The sequence below is a fragment of the Kwoniella pini genome, chromosome 1, assembly GCF_000512605.2.
Source record: "Kwoniella pini CBS 10737 chromosome 1, complete sequence".
Lineage (NCBI taxonomy): Eukaryota > Fungi > Basidiomycota > Tremellomycetes > Tremellales > Cryptococcaceae > Kwoniella > Kwoniella pini.
In genome coordinates, this window is record NC_091716.1 from 1,790,887 (window position 1) to 1,812,640 (window position 21,754).

Here is a 21,754-nt window from a genome sequence, read left to right on the forward strand (position 1 = left end):
GAATCAAATTCGCGTTGAGGTAATAATAATTGTAAACAAGGATAAGAACATGACTTTGAATCCAGTCAACCGGTGATCAAATTCACAATGTTTCTTTCCTTTCCTCATATATCTCTGATGCCGATCAACATGTTCATATAACTTGAGCTTGGTACGAAAGAGAGACCGAAAAGTGCGCGAATTCTATCAAGCAGTGAGCTCAACCTGCGATCGTTTTTGACGCGCGATATGCAGCTTAATACTTTCCTGCAGTTCCATAATGCCTCCTTCTAAGTCGAAGCAAACTACGCTCTTCTCTCATTTTGATCCTTCCTCACGCGATCAGAATGCTGGACCTTCTCGAGCTCGAAGTACTCGAAATAACCAACCTTTATTTGATCCATCAGATAGTGAAGGTTCAGAAGGTTTAGATCATGTGAGAATGAAGGAAACTAAACCTGATATTACAAAATTACCAATGACGCAGAGACGAGCCATGAAGCACACAGTATTTGATCAAAAGGAGTGGGAAGAACAAGAAGACGAAGAAGAAGAACAGATCGAAAGCCCTAGAAAGCGTAAATCTACTCAATCAAAAATCAAAAGCACAAAACCTAGAGTTAAAAGGAAACATAGAAGTGAATGTTCAGATACGGATCCGGATGAAGAATTTATTTCTATACCTTTAGAAGGATACTTATTTCCCGAATATAGAGGTACACATTCTCAAAAAGTTAGAAGAAGGAATGAAAGATTAGAAGCTGTTGAAATTGAACGAGCGAATAAAAAAGCAGATATTTTAACGGATGATGAGATTGAATTATTTCCCTCACCTTTATCTCCTAAAGGTAGAAAAGGCAGATTAGGAAAAGATAAGATTACTTATGGAAAAGGAAAGGGTAAATCAAAAGTCATCAATATTGATGATGAATATGAAGATGATGAGATCGTAGCTATTGATCCACCTGTCACTTCACATCGAGCCACTCGTGCCAACGCTTCAAAATTGACTCAAAGTTCAGAAACTCCTGATGTCAACAAATCTCGTAATATCCGAATACATGGAAAAGCGAAATTACCTATGAAACGAACGAGAAGCGAGGTTATAGTGGAAATTCCAAAAATGTCTCAGGAGAATAGAAAAACCTATTTGCCATTCTCAGCTTCCAATTCTTCCGAATCGATTGGTCAATCAAGTTCAAATATCATGAAGAATAAATTCAAACCAACTGTTGAAATCCCTTCTAGAAGTAAAAAGAAATCGCCTATTCAAAAATCCTCAACACCTGAGTCCCTTCCCCCGATTTTAGAGGTTGAAATGTCTGATAATGGAAATAATGATGATGCCAACGAAGACGATGGGAGCTATAAATCCAAACCCAAATCTAGATCTAAATCACCAGTGAAAGGGAGTTCGCCTTTAAAGCGAAGGTCTCCAAACAAAGAGCCTTCGCTCACTGAAGAAGGCCATCCGACCACATCAGCTGCGTGGATCAAGCAATTTTCTCCTGTCAGAGAGTCAAGTCCATCGCGAGAGGCATCCAAGGTGCCGTCGTCAAAGCGATCATCCGTTGATCATGCTAAAGTGGATTCGCCCATTCGACAAGCGTCGCAGGAGGCAGAGACACCGTTGAGACGCAAACAGGTGTTACCGGCTGCCCATGCGCCTTTCGAGCTTGTGGATACTCCTCCTAGACAGCCGAACAAAGGCAAAAGCAAAGGCAAAAGCAAGGCAAAGCCTGTCTCTAGCAGCGATGAAGAAGATTCTATGCCTATCAGAAGACCAAAGAAACCTGTTAAAGTGGTATATGCCGTCAAATCTTCTCACCCTAAGAACCGGAATAAGACCAGTAAGCCCAATCTTAAAACTAAGGCCAAGCGGATTGTCGATCCAGACGATGATAATGGGGCTGAAACGGAGAATGAGGAGAATATGTTGGATGATCTCAAAATGGACGAACCTGAACGCTTCAAATCCGTATCTCGTCTTAGAAAGAGACCTAAGGAAACAGCTACCCAGAGAAATATACGAAAACTCAAGAATAAGCGATTGGGCATTGTAGAATCTAGTACAGAAGAAGACAACTCTTCTTCGATGGAAAGTGATCCCACTGACAGTGATGACGAGACTGCCACAGACGATGATTCCAATGTAGAAGACATCATCGTACCTGACGATTCCACCGTAATTCGAGCTCAATTACCACATGAGTTCTCGTCAAATTCTGCTCAAACTCCAGAATTCAAGTTCAAAGTGGTTTTTCATTATTTGGTAATGATAGTTATGAAGGGCAAAAGAGCGTTTCCCTTGTCATCTGAAGCGGCGAATTACTTCAAACCACAATTGAACCAATTTCGAAATCGAATGGAAAGTTATAGGGATTTAAGGGTCGCAAGTCAAATTTGGAGAATGAACTTCAAGAGAGCTCTGAAAAAATATCCACTCTTCGACGTGAGTTCGCGTGATGAAACTGAAGCCAGAATTGGCGAGGCGTATTGATTGAGCTGATCAATATCCCTTGGATAGGTTGAAGAGCTGTTACACGCCGAACCGGGATGCGACGCTTGTCATATGGGAGGCAGAATGAGTAAATTCCGAGTCAACCTCGACGGCGATCAGTATAATCCAGAGACCCATCAACCACTTGATTCGTCCTCTTCCGAGGAAGAAGATTCGGGCAGCTCAGACGATAGTGAGGCGATGAAAAGGAAGAAGTTGCCCAAATCTTTGTTGATGGGTAAGTCAGCTATTATATCAACAGATGGCTCACAGCTGATGACGGCGTTTAAAAATTAATCAGGGAGATTCTGTAAGCAGCGTGCAGAAGTGTATCATCAAATGGCACATTGGGGTGAGTTAAGCTTTTATTTCCCCTATCTATGCGAGATTTAGGCTTAGCATTTTTTTAGAGGACACGTTGTTTCATCGGATCAGAGGATATTATCGAGATTTACTGAGAGCGAAATATAAGCCAGTACCCTCAGATAGTGAAGCTTCTACGCCTGAATCGGAAATTGAATCAGATGAGGATTCAAAAGAACGCACACAAAGGCAGAAAAATAGGAGAGTGCGAAGACAAGCGAGTCAAGCCAGGTGCGAAAGATTACGAAACAAGACTTTACCTAGTGATGTTAAGGATGTTGATGGAGTTACTGAATGGATGGACAAGATGGGTTATCAGAACAAAGTGAGCTCATTTCGCGATATTTTGATTCATTGATGAGGTGGACCGGGTTGCTTATGCAGTAAATGCGAATTATAGGAATTTAGATGGATTGAAAGGCTCATAGATCAAAGTGGACAATTGGAGCATTCGAAAGACCGGGATGAGTAGTTTCGAAAGACCTTTTTGGGTTAAAGCGACATCAGCGTCAGGTAGTAGCTACTGTTACTTAGATCTCTAGGTGTATATAAGGATGTAATGAAAGGAAACGATATAAGCACTCGTGTTGTCAGACATGTATCCATTGATATGTTGTTAATGAGGGCTGTGATTGTAGCACCTAATTGACTTTCGTTCAGCACCCTATCCAGACCTGGGCAATCATGAGTTGATGGAAAACAGCTTCATTTGCCACGTGGCGATTTGCGATTCTTCGTGAACGAGCGCTTAGCTCTAGAGTACTTTCAATGTTGAGCGAGAAGTACGATATTATTACTGTATCTCGTTTATGCATTTGTTAAATTGTTCATTCACCAGTATAGTGCAAGAAATTAGAGGTAGAGAAGATGCCGAACCCAAGAACGTTCTTCGACTTTTCAGTAGGAGATAAATCTTTAGGAAGGGTCGTTGTGAGTTTCGCAGATATTCAATTTCCTCTTTCACTTTTTGTGAAAATCATATGGATGTTTTTAGACCCTGTTCATTGATAAGCTGATCATATTTAACTTTGCGTTATAGTTTGAATTATATAAAGATGTGTAAGTCATTGTCTCATCGATTTTTTGCACTTCGAATTTTGACAGCTAAATATGTGATATTTCGTGTCAATAGAGTACCCAAAACCGTTGAAAAGTGAGTCATAGTCAGATTGTATTTCATCATTCAATCTACATCAATTCTTATCATGCGCTGGCTGATGACCTTTACTCGTCAACATAGTTTCCGAGCATTATGTACAGGTGAAAAAGGCATATCTAAAATATCAAATATACCTTTACATTATAAAGGATGTCCAATTCATAGAGTTATAGATGGATTTATGATTCAAGGTGGAGATTTTACAAAAAGAAATGGAAGTGGTGGAGAAAGTATATATGAAGGACCTTTTGAAGATGAAAGATTAGAAGGTGAAGGAACAGAAGTTGATAAGAAAGGGTAAGTCTTTTGATTGAATGTTATATAAGGATGTTCTTGGTATTATAGAAATGCTTATACAGTATGATTAGTTTGCTTGTTATGGCTAATAGAGGTCCAAATACTAATGGAAGTCAATTTTTCATCACTCTTGCTCCATCTCCTCATTTAACAGGTAAACATGTGTAAGTGGTAATACCATATATCTAACTTGATATATTAGCTAACCTCTGGTTTAGTGTTTTCGGAAAAGTCATTTTTGGTTTAGAACATATAGAAGCTATTGGTAAATTATCTACAGATGATAGGGATAGACCATTAACACCCGTTGTAATAAGTCATTGTGGTGAATTGGAATTGAAACGTCCACCACCTAAACAAATTAGATCACCATCTGTATCTTCTTCGAGATCAAGATCCGTATCTCCAGATAGAAGAAGAAGAAAGAGTAAATCTAAATCTCGTCGAGATGATTCAGAAGATGAAGTTTCGGATGATTCTTTAGAAAAGGAAAGACGGAAGAGTAAAAAGAAGAAAGATCGTAAAGATCGTGATAGGAAAGATAGGGATAGAAAAAAAGAAAAGAAACCTAGAGAAGAGACTGAAGAAGAGCTTGATATGAGATTAGAAAGAGAGGAAAAAGAAAGATTAGAAAAAGAGCGTTTGACAAGATTGGAAGAGATGAAGAAGCAGATAGAGCTAGAGAGACAAAAGATAAAAGATGAAGGTGGAGTAGTGTATAAGGGTGAGTTTTTGCAAATGATCTTGCTAAGAAATTGTTGGAATTGACTCCCATGTTTTGTTTGATCCAGGTCGAGGATCAATGAGATACCTTGATCCTGAAACTACTCATCGATCAATGCCTCGGAATTTCGATTCTCGTGCTACTGATTCTCGACCTAGAGCTCCTAGAGGTCCACCACCTCATCTCAGTGATCGTATAAGTAATCCTCGGGATAGACGAGATGATAGAGGATTTGATCGAGGTGACCGAAGGGAAAATACTCAACGGGATAGACTAGATCGAGATATGGATAAATGGCAACATGATAGATCTCAAGCTCAATCTATTGGTGATCGTGAAAGAGCTAAATTCAGAAGAGGTAGAAGTAATAGTTTGGATAAGATGAGAAGTCCAAGTCCACCTCCAAAAGGTAGGAGTAGGAGTAGAAGCCCGGTGAACAATGGAAATGAAAGATCAATAAGTCCAAGACCAAGTTCCGTGATTCCAACAAGAATGCGCAGTCGATCGAAGTCGATTGGAGCTCGGTCAGATAACAGTGATATGGTGTTAGATTTGGATGATTGATAGCAAGTGGAGTTTGAGGCATAACGTCATGCATATCATAAATATCGACAACCCCTCTTGATTTAACTTTTGTGAATGCTTATCAGTCCGATAAGAGCGGAATAGAAGACGATCACAAATCATGACCGAGATACTTCCTTTGTTGTGTCAACAAACTCTCGGTTGATACACTTACTTCGTAGGCGAGATCACCTTTCTTCCTTGCGATAAGTAGGCCTCTAATTCACTTCCATTGATCGAGAAGGCGAGATAGCTGTGCAATTTCGCCGGACTTGGTCCGTTAGGATCAAAGGACAAAATATTGTTAGCTCGCTTACTCATTTTCAGAAGCTTGCAAACGCCTTCGTGCAAACCTTTCTTCGTTTTTATCCCTACACGCTTTGAACGTCTCCGATTCACAAAGAATTCAGGTATAAAAGCGGCCACTGTCGAGACTGTCATCTCTCAAACTAATCTCCATTACCCTACCGTAATACATAAGGTTTGTTCGCTACATACTCTATTCCGGATCTGCAATCGTATGAAAGATAATTATGCTAATTTGACTAACAAGCATTAGAACCGGTAAACTACCCTTTGGCATCAGGATATAATGAGCTCAGACGATGACGAGTACCCTCCGATACCACCACCAATCACCCGACCTGAAGAGAGCGATGAGCGCGAAATTGTTCGGTTCAGAACCAGATCTGGTTACGAAACAATCCTAAGAAGAAGAAAGATCGACTATCGAGATGAGCGCGGATCGTTAAGTACCTCTCCTGTACATTTTTCTTGGACGAATCGAGAGGGTTATGTTAGGTTTTACGACATATGCGAACACAATGTAAGTTACGATTCTTTCAGCTGGATTTGGACCCAATATTGATTACAGATTGCCAGGCCCCGCATGGAAAGCCTGCAGAATGCAAAATCGATCATCGAAGAAGCGTTCAGCTCAGTGAAGTTGCTGTGGAAAAGATACACCCAACTGATGAGAGATATTATGCGGCAGCTATCCTTCCGTTGAATCACGTATATCTACGCCATATTTCTGGAGATAGTTCTAGACTATCCAGCGTGCAGAATGACTGCGAAGGAAGATCTGTCGCAGACTTCATGAGGAAATTCCAACTCCATCATGATGAATATAGACAAGCTTCTGTCCTCTATAATCAATCAGCCAGCCTTGAAAACCTCACGAAAGAGTTCAACTCCAAGATCAATAAATATGGCCTCCCCTCTTGCGAATTTCCTGATCCCTCCATGGATCCTGTTGAGCTGGGCGCCAGGCTCGCTCAGGAGCGACACGACACTGAAGAGAAGGTGCGCTCCAAATTTGTCGGAAATCCGGACGTATCCACGTACCTTAACCGCCTTACCGGCCAGTACTTCAGTGATGTGATCAAGACCATCGATCCGAATAGCCAATATTATCTCGGTTGATGAGGCCAAGTACCCCCGATCATGACTGTATGAATGAGGAGTAACTGTAGATAGATTATGCATATTTGAAGTTGCATGTATTTTCACGAGATCAATGTTCAGTCCTCAATGAAGCTGAAATGAAGCATGGCTGGTCCGAAAAGGAACTGCATGCTGATGTTCTATCATTAATGTGCTCGCCGTACACTTATTACACTGTATATTACTATTGAAAATGGATTGAAATATCAGCCCGGTCAGGTCTACACAGCTGTAGCGCCATCTATAGAAATGAGAGCAAGTGATGCGATACACGATGGTCGGTCCTGCGAGGTCATTGTAATCGAAAGCGGTATGTGCGGTTTGTAGAATAACGAACCCTGTAATCATCCTAGTGTACAGTATATCTGATCAACAAAACAAATGCTAAAATTGGACAACCTCCTTCACAGATATCACATGGAATTTTTTTCAATCTGGGCTGGGAGATTGCCCTCACTGCTTGTGAATACACCTTGACAGTCCGCTCGGGGACATTCATATGCAGTATATGACCGATAAATCAATACTTTTTCAGGTCCAATCTGAATGACATCATGAGTTAGTAGTCTATGATGTGGCTATTCCTCACAAAGCATAGCTGAAAGAGGAGCGGTCTCGTTTCGTCTCCTTTATGGTATCTATTGGTAAGTATTGTGGAGCAGAACCAGATGTACTATGTACTGCACGCAACAGCGAAAGCCCTCCGTGTTGACCGGTTCAAAACCCAAAAAAAGCTGTACGTCATTCGTCGGACTCTACAATGAACAAGGGATTGATCGTTGTGAGGAAGGATAGCTCACGAACCACTTTTGTGTACCGATATCATACAGTATCAACACGAAAGATGTCATTGAATCCTTTATTCTCATCTTTCGAGTAGAGACCTAAAGTTTCGCTCTGTTTGCAACTCGATGACGTGCGAGATGTCACTACGACAGATCTGTTGAATACTTCTCAATATCACTTTCCTATCAATTGGCATTCTACGGACAAGGTATACTACGAAATCTGTCGCCATATCGTGAGTAGTTGTGTCAAAAACCCAGTTCACGTTTAACGGCCACTTCCTTCTCTTCGCAGACCGGGGCAGGTGACCCTGATAGTTGTCCGGGACCACATGAGAGCATCGATAAATCGGAGACCAACGTACGAATTGCGCCAATTGGACGGGACGACACTTCCATCTATTCTGCGGGCGATCTTACCCGGAAATCATACTTTTCTCAACGAAGGGACGTGGGTTATGGACGTGGGTTATAAACGATCTTCAGTTAAATTTGGAAGAATCGAGCCAAACACCAACGTCAGCAGACTGTATACAGCTGTAAATGGTATGGTTTAGCCCAGCATTTCCAATATCTATCAGAATTACAAAGGCTTGCAAACTCGAGAATCGAATCATCAGACAAGGAGATGACCAAATTGTCTGCCGAATTCCGGATGACCCTGCCCGACTTCGCTCATGAAGATCCATTAACGGAGGCAATGACTACTTCAGCTAATCATGCAAGCACTCTGAAAAGATTGGACGAGATTAAGGACATTCACCAGGTCACCGTGCCCGATTGGTTTGAAAACAATCAAATCGATCAGAACCAGACTCAAAAGCTTGGTCAGACGATTCAGCTTTACTGTGAAGCTCTACGACTGCGAGCCGACCTCCGACCTCGATTATGTGGCCGGACATCGTAAACCATGGACGTGGCAAGACACATCGTAAGCCGACATCAGATAGGCACGATGGCTAAGAGGATTGTGATTAAAGGTGACATACGTTTCCGAGGAAAGCCGTATGTACAGTACATTCCGGGAAGTAATGATATATCAATGCATACATACTTATTGTCCGTGTGGTAATTCTGAACTCCAGTTTACCCTTCCATTATCATGACAGTCTGCCCAGAACCAGCTTCCGAAGAGCCCACATGCTCAGGACACCGAATAAAGCGGTATTCGCTACGCCAATTTGTGGCAATGAACCACTCGTTTTTCCGCCTGATGCGGAATTGGAGCCGGACGGGGATGCAGAAGACGAAGAAGAAGAAGATGGGCTAGTGGATTGGGTACCAGACGCACTGTTGGAGGGTGAAACGCTGTCGGCGCAAATCCCGTTCGCACAAGTAGCATTTAGGGTGAATGAGGGATAAGTAGATGGAGTAGTATATTCAACGTAATCGAAATCTTTTCAAGACAATCATCAGCACATTATCCATATTGCGACTGATTAATTTGTGATAGTCGATTCGGATATTGCACACTGACCGAAGAACGTAGCATTACTACCTTCCGGCCCATCATTCACTACTTTGACCTGATGCGTACCGGCAGGTAGATTTCCTATGAAGGCTTTCAAAGAACCTAGCTTTTCACATGTCTTTCCAAATTCAACTTGTCCTCCACACGGCGTTCTAGCGTTCCATGTTCCGTATGGTGTCTGGGAGTCGTTGAAGTAAACGGAGAAATCGCCGTGGTCCTGAACTGAATCACCGTATATGTAGAGCCCACTTCCGGCGAAGGCTAAATGAGGGAAACGGCTTTAGCAGAAAAGCGCAAGCTTTTGTGGCGAGCTAAGCCTTCAAACGGCAACAGCATATGCGCAAAAGCATGGGAATATTCAGTCGACTAACTTACAGAAGTTGAACGAATTACCAGGCCCCTGTGTATAGATGTTTGTACCATTGAAGAAGTTTCCACCTTGTCTCGTCCAGGTTCCGTCATATTGAATCTGATCTAACGCATCATCGATGGTTTGATTTTGGGGGTTCTCTCCCAAATCGTATCCTAACACAACGTAATCTAAGCCTAAACCTTCACCTTCATTTCTAACCGTCAATTGATGAGAGGATTGAGATAAGTCTGTAGCTGAATATAGTAGTGCTCTGCCAGAAGAGACTGAAGATGGGTTCTGTGTAGTTGACTGTCCATCAAGAGTGATGGTGTATGAAGGTGAAGAGACGTTCAATGCGCCGTATAACCAAATTTCGGTTGCTGTGGAGCGTCGTCAGCCAAGACTGACTGAGTTCTCTACTGACTTTAACATGGTAAACGAAGAGCTATGACTCACTCGTAAAGTTCAATGAGAATTCAGCACCTTTGGTAGTGGTCCAATGCAAAGTAGCTTCATGCCATGGTAATCCAGTCTCGCTTTCCGTTGCATTAATCCATTCCGGGTGATCTTGAGGATTAGGTGTAGACCATTGCGTTAAATCTGGCCATAGAAAAATGGGATCAAAATCATCGAAAGTGACGTTGACAGTCTGCGAGGTAGAAGACATGCTGGACGATAGGTATTCCGCTCGTTGATAAGGTGTGACCAACGTAGATACGATAAATATGTTATGAAAAGGTGAATGAAGGGGCCTGAAGTGAAACAAAGGTTGGCCGCGTCGATTACCCTGTCTGGCTTGGCATGCACAGTTTCAAACTAAAATGAGATCAAAGGAGCGTAGTGGGGCTTAGCATAGTAATGTAGGCGAAACGGTGGACAGCTATGTAGAGGTGAAGCTATCAAGAACTGAGGTTGGTATAGATTTGCATTTTGTTATTTGTTTACCGAGTTGATCGAATGATGACGCAACTCACAAGTACAGGATTTCAAAGACCTTTTAGTGGCACACAAAGCAATGAACAATGACAGGCCACTATGAACAATGAAGACTAAGTGTAGGATGAACGCATGCACCGATTGCATGAGGAACTAATGTGCACACTTATATATGGGTGCAGAACAGAGTGACCGTGCCCGAAAAAAATGCATGTCAATCAAACCTTCTTGCAGCCTAATGACATGTGTACCTCGCTATCAGGACAGGTAACCGGCATCAGTCGACCTTTGCTTGTGTGACCAGCATCAACTGCACTGACAATGGCAGTGCCTCATCGTGTAATCAGCTTCCTTCCGAACTTCTCAACCACGGTGATAGCTTGCCATGGCCTGTAGGTTCGAAGACCTCTCGAGAAAGGAGGGAAAGGGTGAGAACCAATCTGGACGGTCCGTCGCGTTAGAGGTGCGCCAGCTTTTCATCATTTTCGATTCCTCCTTTGACAAGGCATACTGCTCGGGCGGAACTCGATAACGCGAAATACACGACTGAAAACACTTCTGGTTACAGCCTATCAAAGGAAAGAAGTAAGTTATGCTTACCCGTTGGACTGAACGTATTTTTGAGTATGACTCGAGGGCGGAAGCACGGTCGAGATACTATATCGATGCGTCGTACCGATTCAATAGGGGTTCTGGATACGCTGTCCTCGTCATGGACCATGTTACATCATTGTCGTCCTTTGAGTTGTGGTGCATCAGAAGCACGCCAAAAATTTCCAGGGAAGGCGTTCAAAAACCTTTGATAGGCTGAAAGGATTGACAGAGGGAAAGACAAACAAATTCTGAAAATCATGTCATACTCATCCGCAGGCCTCTACAATACAGTGATGGCCCTAGCAGGCTGGCATATTCAACGGCATACGACGTATTGGGTATAAAAGGGCAGAAACGAGTGCATCAAGGTGGATATTCACTTTTCTTCATACCCTCTCTTTCTCTCCTATATCATTAGCCACAAAACAGTACATTCCGCCTATTCGCGGTCTGACCTTCAAACACCTTGTTCAGCAAATATGCCAAAGAAAGTATCAAGGACAACAATCACCATTAATGAGTCGAATGGCGATGAGTCGAGACCGAGCGATCAGTCCAAATCAAGTCGATGGAACGATCCGCGCTTGCGAACTAACAGGCGACAGGGGTCCACTCTGACGAGTGCAGCTCCAACTGCCCTACCCTTCGGCAACGATGTGAATCCGCCAAGAGGCAGAATACACAGCATCAGCAGATTAGCTCCAGATGTTAAGACTGCGATTCACCCAACAGAGCGACCGCCCCATCATCCATCAAGAAGAGCCTCAAGAAGCAGACCCGCGGGCAACGGTTATCCTGTCACTCAGGCCAACCCTCCTTCTCAACATACCTTGCATGGTCGACGCAGCTCTTTTTCAAGCCAGCAGCCAAGTCAGCCGCAGGCACTCGAAAGTAGATCGTCATTTTCAACTCACCTTCCGAGCGCAACTCAGCCCCAAGGTATCCCAACAAGGAGTAGTCGATCTGTATCCCGAGGGCCATCATGTGATAGGCATGATGGCCAATGTAGCCTTGAGACTACCCCGGCGGGTCACAAGGTTTTAGTCCACAGATCAGCGTCTCAGGACAAGCGAAGAGAACACAGAAACGAAGAAAGCCACTCTCCTCCATCCGTATCAGAGCTCTCTTCTCGTCGCGCCAGATCTTCTTCGAGGGCTACCAATCTTCCTCCTTCACAACAAGGGCTTACGGAAGTGTTGATGGCAAATGAAAGACGAAGGGATTCTGGGCACCCAACAGGGCAAAAAGTTTACCACCCAGGAGAGAACGGAAGATACGACAGAACAGCGCAAAACACTGGCTTATATGTTGTGGATGGTAGTCGTGGACGAGCAGGTGATATCCATCGAGTTTCTTCCACTCGATCCAATGCTCGACAACATTCATCACGACAAACGCCTCGTCCAGACCAAAAATTCGATCCCTCGAAGATGTCAATCGCTTGTTTCCGCAGAGTTACAAACCACCTATCTGAGAAGCAAGACAGGGAGACGTGTGATGTTAGGCCGATATGGACATACAGTAACAAGGAAGAGTTATTGTTGACTTCGCCATACCATTTCCGCTTGACCAATAAAGAAGGAATCTCGAGGTGGCGAATGAGATGTCCTCATACAGTGAGCGATCTAATGGATTCTTTGTTTTCTTCACTATTCTTTGTATCGATAGGCTAATGACTGCTCTATTAAAGGATGGTAAAAGCAAAAACCCTTCGGAAGAATGTCGTATCCTTCATGTCGATATGGATTTGTCAGCTGTATCATTGGTCCCAAAGCGAAGCGATAATTCAGTGGACTACTCGGCATACATCCTTCCCTCCAATCAAAGCATCAGTATGACTAACAATGGTGATCAGTCGGGCTGTCAATACGATGATCTGCAATATCAAAGATTGGAAGAAAAGATTGAAGACAATGAGGTGATCCAAAAAGCTATGAAAAAACGATATGTGGAATGGTCAAAAACCAGGCAGGGCAGGAGCAGGTTGAACACTGAAGCAGTGTATAAAAATCTCTTGAATCAATATCAGTTGAAGCAGAGGAAATTAGAAGATCTCAGGAGGGAATTGTCCTTTGATGATAAAGTGAGATCTGGTCCTGAGATCATGTCCAGCAAGAAAGAAGAGCGAGCTACTTTATCTGATATACAGAATCGGGTTTATACGATTTCCCAAGATTCCAAATCCTTTGGTGAAAGGGTGAGTACATCATATCAAAACTCGATGCAGTCATTGAATTATCCATCGATTATATATCCAGACCGGAAACCCAATTCACAATTATTATCGAGGTTGATGAGATTGGAAGAATATGTGAAAGATTTAGGCTTTAGAGATCTAAATGGCTTAAATAGTAAATTAATGGATACACTCGCCCGCGATAGCGCTTCAGGTACCTCTGCGTGTAATCGAAATGATGCTCCGAGGATAGTCAAATTAAACGTACCTGGAGATACCGATCAAACTTATACAAATGGGGAAAAAGTGGTAAATGAAACCAATCCTTACTCATTGGCTATCTCTTTGGCTGGTGAAAGTGATAAAGTCGCAAGGGAGATCGTGTCAAGAGTTAAAAGTCTGATCCTTGATACTGAAAGAGATCAGGAGAATACGAAAAGGAATGTAGATACACTTAAAGGAGCGACTGACTTGGCAAATATGACTCAACGCAATCTTGATTCACTTGAAAATAGTTTAGTACAAGAGAGGAAAGGTCAATTTGATGAGCAAGAACGAGAGATTCGAGGATTGAAAGAGAATCTGAATTTGCTCGAGGAAAGTCTATTTGGTTGAATGGTCTGGACAAATCTGTATTTCCCACGAAGTCTTGTAGTGACAGAGACGAGGAAGAGGCAAGACAAACAAATGAAGAGGAAATGTTTCATTATGCATGTCATAATACGCTAGTACGGCGCTAAGGACGTCATAGATAAGGAAGGACGGAGATGCGCGGTTCTAGAACTATACATATATATATCGAACACTGTATCTAAGTTACTACTATTTCTCCCTAAGAAATGTATATCTCGTGAACCTCGTCTCGAACTCTACTTAACAACCTTCGTACTCGCTTTCCGGTCCTGCTCAGGGGATATCGGTGTATCGTCTCGACCTATTATCACAATGCATATGTCGGTCCTGTATAAATTACTGCCAACCACGCTTCTCTGTCCTAGCCTGCCAATTTGAGGCTTCCATGAGTCCACTCTCCACTATATACATACAAAATCTCCTTGATGATGCCATTGAATCAGACTAAAACTCCCTTAGATTCTCAGCTGACGCAGCAGAAGCGCAAATGTGCCGCTCTATTCGTTAGATTTGAGTGTCTTCGCAATGTGAATGATAGGGTCCTGGTCACCCCGATAGCATACCGACTGATCCTCCGGTTCAAGACCAACTACCTCCCAGTCCTTCCATTGTTCAAGATACTTGGCGGTATCATCTTCGTATCTGCTTTTTGTGTCAACTAAGGACTTGTATCCCTCGTGCGTTGGTTCGACAGTAGGGATAAATTTCAAATACCTTTGCTGCTTCTCGTGGGATTTATAGGAGATTCGAAAATCCACTATTGTATTGTATTCTGATTCCTCTTGTTCACTTTTCGTCCTGCAATCTGGTGCAACAAATCGTTCACAATGAAAGTTTTCCGGAAATTGCTCAAAGGTGTCACTTCCAAACTTTCACTACTCGTGCTGTTGATTAGATTATCATGATTGTACGGGAAAACTTCACCCACATGAAGCTTGGACGATCATCTCAAACGCAATTGAATCACATAAGAACATGCATCATATCCCAGCAACCGACTTGAAGACTTCTGGTGCCACCCACTTGTACTCCTTTCCATTCTTCGCAAAACCCTCTTTGGCCTGTTCGTAAGCATTTCGATAATCCTGTGACCCCAACGATCAGAAATGACAATAGACTGCCGAGTACTTTAGCCGAGTACTTTAGATATGAACTTACATGATCATCCTTCAGTTCATGCCAAGCAATTGCAGTTTGTTCGTCATCTATGAGCCAATTATTCCATGCGCCAATTTTAGACCCCATGTCAACTCTAAGTAAACCCGTACATGGATCAGGATTTGGTGGCGGAAGTGAATACATTGGATTTGGTCGATCTGGTGGAGAGCAATATGGTTGCTTCGGATCAGCATGAGGTGAGAGGGGTAAAGAGAACTACAAATGGCATTAACCATAGAGGTCAGTAACTATATTGAAGTTCGGCTTCAAATGCGAAATAATCTGGTAAAACAGTATCTTTGCACATACCATTACCCCGCCCATCCTTGCATCTTCGTCCCAGTGATAATTCCTTGTTGAATTTGGCACATCCGCTACAGCCATCGTTTTCACCTACGTTCTCGAAACAATTGATTCTTTCATGAATTCAAATTTTTCTTGCGTTGTATTTCGCGAGGTACCACTCACAACTCCCCAAGAAAAACCGTACATCATTCCTTGAAAATAATAATGATATCCTGTCCATCTGCCTAAGGAAGAACCGAAGTAAGTGGGTTGATTAGGATCCAAAGTGAGCAAGGTCTGGAGCAGATTTGGAATGAGTGGTAAAGTCTATATCGAGATTCAGTGGTATATCCAATGGTCGCAATGAGGTTGGATCAGAATACACTGACATCGTCATCGCATTTCCTTGTACAACAGAATCTCGTCAGCTCAACTGTCTGTAGGCGTGATCGGTGCTAGTATAAGACTACGATAATTCACGGCACTCACAGTACCCACCAAGCTTGTCTTGCACCTTCCCTACCTACATATCTTAACCATTCCCAAGATTTACCATTATTCATATTTTCTCCATTTTTCAATGATTTCAACCTTATCAAATCATTATATTTCTTCAATTCATCCTCAATAGCCATTTCTTCCTCCTTTAACTGCTCATACACTTCTTCTGATTGATCCGGTAATTTATTGACTCCGATGATAAATTTTAATTCTACTAAATGACGATATTCTACAGGTATAGCATCGAGAAAATTCAACTCCCTAATTAAGTTTCTGCGTTTTCTTGATTTTTCAGTTGGTGTAGAGAAGATATGTAACATTATTAAAGCTGGAGAAGTGATTTGACGATATCTCACTTTATCCTCTTCTTCAAAAGAATGTTTTGTCGAAGTATATGTTGATTGTGTAAGATATGGTAATTCCCATGAACCTGCCCAAGGAGCTTCTCTTAATTCAGGTATAATTATTGGAGGAGATAATAAATCTGCTGGATTATGTAGGAATTTTTGCCAGTATTTATGCGTCCATGGAGGTGTGCGATGCATAGCCAGATTATATTGATGATGGGATGGAAGATTGATATATGGTATGATGGCTTGTTGTACATGAATTAAGGAAAGGACGAATAATAGAATGGGTATAAGAATTAGAGGAAGTCGAGAACGATATCGAAGGCATAGGAAATTCCATCGAAGGATCTGCATATCTATTGGTTTGTGTGGTGTCAGAAATCCAGATAGAGGATACTAAACCTCAGCGATAAATGATCGTTCTATTGTAATATTAATGACAAGAATCATCAAGGTCAATCATATTGATGATTCTAGCATGTGAGTAAGAGACTCAATGAAAAGCGATACCTTTTAAAACATGATGAATACAAACAAAAGGGTCCTTTGAAGTGCGTCAGAAGTCAGCCCCTATACACACAACACACATACGAGATAATTTAGCAGAGTTCTGACCCTTTAACAAGGATCTCGATCAATGTCAGTGCTGTGTGATACGCCTTGAGTCCGAGCTTCGCACCAAAGAGGTAAACAAGAACTTGGGGAGGTTATTTCAGTTGCTTTAAGTCCTCTGCTTTTCGAACCCGACAAAAGCCCAAATGGCAAATTGACGTGCATTGTGGGCAGCTATCAGCTATCACCAATGGGTTCATCCGCTCCTGATGTTTACTGAGCTTCGTGGAGATACTCAAGATGAACCGAGCGTTGGAAGGGCGTGAGTTTTGGCGTCAATAATCATCCAGCTTCTGTCGACTTGCAGAGTACCATTTGTTAGCCTTCTAGTATACACAAATGGTCATGACTGGCTGTTCTCCGAGTCATGTCCGTGCTTGTTGACAATGAAGGAGGTAGATCGTTATTCAATACGACTAAGACTCTGCATTCATCGCCATAATTTCGGTTGACGCGTCTTGCGGAAATAAATTACTTGACCAGTCGCGTCCTTGATCGTTTCGAGTCGCGTGGTGAAGGGGTTAAAGGAGATTTAATTCATGTCCATGTAAACATAGAGGTTCATTCATCAACAATAATGAGCTTTCTTTCGCATTCAATCTCACATATCATTCACATTCAAGAGATTCAGACGAAAGACTAATATATAAACACGACCAGGCGCTCCCGTTCAGGCTCAGTTCATTCGATATAGCTTTTTCCGATCAGCAACGGGTACAAGACTAGATACCGAAACCTGCCTTGACATTTCATTTTCCATCCACTTGGTCTGCTTGACTCTTCTTGATCTTAAGTATAGCGAGAAGACGCCATGGGCAGGGAGATTATATCTTTGCAGGTGAGCTGAACGTGCTGAGAATGATAGGCTTAGCTTTAGCTCACAAAAACATCTGTTCTCGCCTTTTAGGCCGGTCAAGCTGGTAATCAGAGTAAGTGATATATATCTATTTTGACCATGCTCACTGTCGTCACGCTGAATTAATATGAATCATCTCGCATCGCAGTCGGTGCTCAGGTGAGTCAGATATACATCACAACCTGCCTTGTCAAGGTCGCATGTATAATATAGAGCTAATTCTCACATGCTATATCTGTAGTTCTGGCAAAAGCTTTGTGCAGAACACGGTATAACCCCTCAAGGTAATCTTGAAGAGTGGGCTCAAGATGGAAGTCAAGGAGATAGGAAAGATGTTTTCTTCTATCAAGCGGATGATGAACATTATATACCGAGAGCTATCTTGATAGATTTAGAACCAAGAGTGCGTATAACACGAATTTTCAGTGGGTGATTCAAGAGAGCCTGATGTTTATGTGTGCTATTGATAAATAGGTGATCAACAATATTCTTTCATCACCTTTCAAAGGCTTATATAATCCCGAAAATATATTCGTTTCGAAAGATGGTGGAGGTGCAGGAAATAATTGGGCACAAGGATATAGTGCAGGAGAAAGGTTATATGATGATTTGATAGAGATGATTGATCGAGAAGCAGATGGTAGTGATAGTTTAGAGGTAAGTTAAAGTTCTTCTCCTCAATCACATTTACTGGTGAAAATAATCATTTGCTGATTTGACTTTGGTGTGAATAGGGATTCATGCTTCTCCATAGTATAGCAGGAGGAACAGGATCCGGTTTAGGATCGTATTTACTGGAAAGACTTTCTGACCGATTTCCTAAAAAACTCATTCAAACATATTCAGTTTTCCCAGAAACGAGTGACGTCGTGGTTCAACCGTATAATTCGATATTAGCTATGAAGAGATTAGTCAATAATGCAGATAGTGTAGTGGTTTTGGATAATGCTGCTTTGACAAGAATAGCAGCGGATAGATTACATGTTCAAGATCCAAGTTTCGTTCAAACAAATCAACTTGTAGGTCCGCTTCGTTTCAAGTGTTTTCCTGGTAACGTAAGGTGTCGCACTGCTGATGTGTTGAATAGGTATCAACGGTTATGGCGGCTTCGACTACTACGCTGCGATATCCATCATACATGAATAACGATCTCGTCGGAATTATATCGAGTCTTATACCTACACCTAGATGTCATTTCCTTATGACATCCTATACGCCGTTTACAGGGGATGAGATAGATCATGTACGTCGCATCCATGCTGTAATCTTTCGGCAGTAACAAACTGACCTACATCGATATCCAGGCCAAAGCTACACGTAAAACCACCACACTAGACGTAATGCGTCGACTTCTTCAACCAAAGAATAGAATGGTTTCTACAATCTCAACAAAATCATCAGCTTATATATCGTGTTTAAATATAATATCTGGTGATGTAGATCCAACAGATGTACATAAAAGTTTGTTACGTATAAGAGAAAGACAATTAGCCAATTTCATACCTTGGGGACCTGCAAGTATACAAGTTGCTTTAACACGTAAGAGAGGTGGTCCACCAGGAGGTCCAAATAGTAATAGAGTTAGTGGAGTAATGATGGCTAATCATACTAGTATAAATTCTGTAAGTTCCAGCCTGACAATTTTGCCTTTCTTTTCTGTCCTTGACTGCTTGTCATCAAGCGGGGTTCATAAGTAGGATACTAATGTTATTATTCATTGCTAGCTCTTCAAAAGAATGTTACATCAATATGACATGTTACGAAAAAGAAATGCCTTTTTAGAACAATATAAGAAAGAAGAAATTTTCGCTAATGGTTTAGATGAATTCGATGATGCTAGAAGAGTTGTAGCTGAATTACAAGAGTGAGTTATTTGTTTTCTTTTACCACATGATGAGACTTGAATATGCGCTTATGAGGATATTTTGGATGAATAGGGAATACGTCGCAGCTGAGAGTCCAGATTATATAGATTATGGAGCAGGAGCAGATAATCATGTGGGTAGATGATGATTTCTTAGATTCGAGGGATTTTCGGTTTGTTCGGGATTTTGCATCAATGTATATAATAGAATGTAATTTCTGTTCTGTCCTGGGTCTGTCCAGATGGGTTTTACACAGCAGCACATTACAAGAGCATCAACAGAATCTGAGTAATGTGTTATACGTATACATTCGATTTTTTAGACAACTTATAATATTATTCAACCTATTTTCACTCTAGCATATCGAGACAGTCTCGCCTTATAGGTTGATCCAAACTCGTTTAAGCAGTTTGCTTTTTGGAAGGATCAGAGGTGAATCTGAGGTAAGGCTGTATTAATGAGATATGAGGAGATATCAGCGTTTGACCTTGAGAAGAATTCTTTCTATAAAAAGGGGAAATCTACAAACTTACGTAAACAGTCTTGACATCATCACCGAAAAGTTCTTTAACTTTTTCGCCTTGAACAGATGGATGCACAATAACATCATCCCCTTTTTTCCAATTTGCAGGAGTTGTAATTTTATATTTATCACCTAGTTGTAAGGAATCCACACATCTTAAGAGCTCGGGAAAATTGAATTTGACGCCACATTTCATGTGCGGGGCACCGGGATTATCTGGGGTTGAGTGCGGGGATGCAGTCTCTTATCCTGACGTCACGACTATTATTCGACTGGTGAATGACTGTATGGGCATGACTACCTCTAGTAGCTCATACTGTATGCATGTAGAGTGATTTCAACATCTTGCTGGTCTACCCGTCATAAAGTGAAGTCGCCAAGTGTCGTAACATCTTGCAAGCAGCAAGTACCCATGCATAGGCTATCACTATGCTCAACACAAATGCATGCATTGCAGGCTGTCTATGACGAGATTGAAAGACGATTGCTGATCATCCTATAGGTGGTACCGTCCTCCTGATATATGTTGAGCACTGACCTCGAAAAATATTCAAAAGAAGAAAAAACCTAACAACACGTTTCTCTTGCCATCCTTTAACTTGTTATTAACATCTTACTCACTCCTCAACGTACTTTAAACCCCATTCAAGGAGATCAAAACATCTTAGCCTCCGGTTCATCCTCGACACATCGTCAGCAAAAGCAACGTTGCACACAGTGAGTTTGTCGATAGCTCCTTCTATCACGTTGAATGCTGAATACTCATAGGCATTACCTGCTGCAGTCGCTACACGGTCTCATCGACCGTTCTCTTTGAATTGCTTCTCGTTTCCCTTTCTCACCCATCCGTCAAGGTTTCACTTTGCTTCTCAGTCACAGTGAGTCTGCCGATAGCTCCTTCTATCACGCTGAACGCTGAATACTTATAGACATTACCTGCTGCAGTCGCTACACCGTCTCATCGACCGTTCTCTTTGAATTGCTTCTCGTTTCCCTTTCTCACCCATCCGTCAAGGTTTCACTTTGCTTCTCAGTCACAGTGAGTCTGCCGATAGCTCCTTCTATCACGCTGAACGCTGAATACTTATAGACATTACCTGCTGCAGTCGCTACACCGTCTCATCGACCGTTCTCTTTGAATTGCTTCTCGTCTCCCTTTCTCACTCATCTGTCAAGGTTTCACTCTGCTTCTCAGACTCACATCAGCTTCACCGTACACGCATCCTCAGCTCAACCTCTCCCATTCTCCACCATGGACTCGGACGAAGAAGACGCTATACTGCTTGGAAGAATTCAGGATTGGAATGAAGGCGATCCAGATGACGAGAGGCAGAAACGGACTGTGAGCCGATCAACCCGAGCGGCCAATGATCGTGCTTGGCGAGACTTCTCCAAGTACGTGCACGGTGAGACTGGCGACAAACGTATTCACCTGCTCCCAGACGAAGTCAACACCTCGGACGAACTGCTCCTACCTTCCAAGCCTCATCCAGAATTTGCCCTTCTTGCTGGTTACATGGCTCATTGGGCGTCTCGAGCAACTTCAAACCTGGCCAATGTCCCTTCCCTGAAATCGGCAAAGAAACGATGGAGCGAATTCCGAGTGCACTACAAGGAGCACAGAG

General features: G+C 42.3%; 8 protein-coding genes across 8 annotated transcripts; 5 read left to right on the forward strand and 3 right to left on the reverse strand.

Moving 5' to 3' along the window:
• Positions 1-259: 259 nt before the first annotated feature.
• I206_100687 (uncharacterized protein) lies at positions 260-3,314 on the forward strand (the record flags this gene model as incomplete). The annotated part of the gene is made up of 5 exons (XM_019152417.1): positions 260-2,431; positions 2,507-2,717; positions 2,781-2,831; positions 2,890-3,167; positions 3,243-3,314. 5 exons carry the CDS (start codon positions 260-262, stop codon positions 3,312-3,314), a joined length of 2,784 nt encoding a protein of 927 aa, XP_019014555.1.
• Positions 3,315-3,709: 395 nt separating this feature from the next.
• On the forward strand, positions 3,710-5,586 carry I206_100688 (uncharacterized protein; the record flags this gene model as incomplete). Its single annotated transcript, XM_070202253.1, has 8 exons — positions 3,710-3,772; positions 3,882-3,901; positions 3,975-3,995; positions 4,083-4,298; positions 4,370-4,462; positions 4,517-5,022; positions 5,090-5,386; positions 5,432-5,586. The coding sequence occupies 8 exons, from the start codon at positions 3,710-3,712 to the stop codon at positions 5,584-5,586; spliced, it is 1,371 nt and encodes a 456-aa protein (XP_070058354.1).
• A 592-nt stretch (positions 5,587-6,178) lies between these two features.
• I206_100689 (uncharacterized protein) lies at positions 6,179-7,011 on the forward strand (the record flags this gene model as incomplete). Its single annotated transcript, XM_019152415.1, has 2 exons — positions 6,179-6,412; positions 6,469-7,011. 2 exons carry the CDS (start codon positions 6,179-6,181, stop codon positions 7,009-7,011), a joined length of 777 nt encoding a protein of 258 aa, XP_019014553.1.
• A 1,906-nt stretch (positions 7,012-8,917) lies between these two features.
• I206_100690 (uncharacterized protein) lies at positions 8,918-10,307 on the reverse strand (the record flags this gene model as incomplete). Its single annotated transcript, XM_019152414.1, has 4 exons — positions 8,918-9,213; positions 9,295-9,549; positions 9,664-10,020; positions 10,097-10,307. 4 exons carry the CDS (start codon positions 10,305-10,307, stop codon positions 8,918-8,920), a joined length of 1,119 nt encoding a protein of 372 aa, XP_019014552.1.
• Positions 10,308-11,649: 1,342 nt separating this feature from the next.
• I206_100691 (uncharacterized protein) lies at positions 11,650-13,961 on the forward strand (the record flags this gene model as incomplete). The annotated part of the gene is made up of 2 exons (XM_019152413.1): positions 11,650-12,786; positions 12,861-13,961. The coding sequence occupies 2 exons, from the start codon at positions 11,650-11,652 to the stop codon at positions 13,959-13,961; spliced, it is 2,238 nt and encodes a 745-aa protein (XP_019014551.1).
• Positions 13,962-14,959: 998 nt separating this feature from the next.
• On the reverse strand, positions 14,960-16,468 carry I206_100692 (uncharacterized protein; the record flags this gene model as incomplete). The annotated part of the gene is made up of 6 exons (XM_019152412.1): positions 14,960-15,064; positions 15,138-15,353; positions 15,447-15,530; positions 15,606-15,749; positions 15,812-15,827; positions 15,912-16,468. The coding sequence occupies 6 exons, from the start codon at positions 16,466-16,468 to the stop codon at positions 14,960-14,962; spliced, it is 1,122 nt and encodes a 373-aa protein (XP_019014550.1).
• Positions 16,469-17,696: 1,228 nt separating this feature from the next.
• I206_100693 (tubulin gamma chain) lies at positions 17,697-19,751 on the forward strand (the record flags this gene model as incomplete). Its single annotated transcript, XM_019152411.1, has 10 exons — positions 17,697-17,723; positions 17,793-17,814; positions 17,890-17,900; positions 17,983-18,144; positions 18,216-18,398; positions 18,476-18,760; positions 18,829-18,984; positions 19,046-19,363; positions 19,466-19,605; positions 19,679-19,751. The coding sequence occupies 10 exons, from the start codon at positions 17,697-17,699 to the stop codon at positions 19,749-19,751; spliced, it is 1,377 nt and encodes a 458-aa protein (XP_019014549.1).
• Positions 19,752-20,007: 256 nt separating this feature from the next.
• On the reverse strand, positions 20,008-20,325 carry I206_100694 (uncharacterized protein; the record flags this gene model as incomplete). Its single annotated transcript, XM_019152410.1, has 2 exons — positions 20,008-20,055; positions 20,140-20,325. The coding sequence occupies 2 exons, from the start codon at positions 20,323-20,325 to the stop codon at positions 20,008-20,010; spliced, it is 234 nt and encodes a 77-aa protein (XP_019014548.1).
• Positions 20,326-21,754: the final 1,429 nt, after the last annotated feature.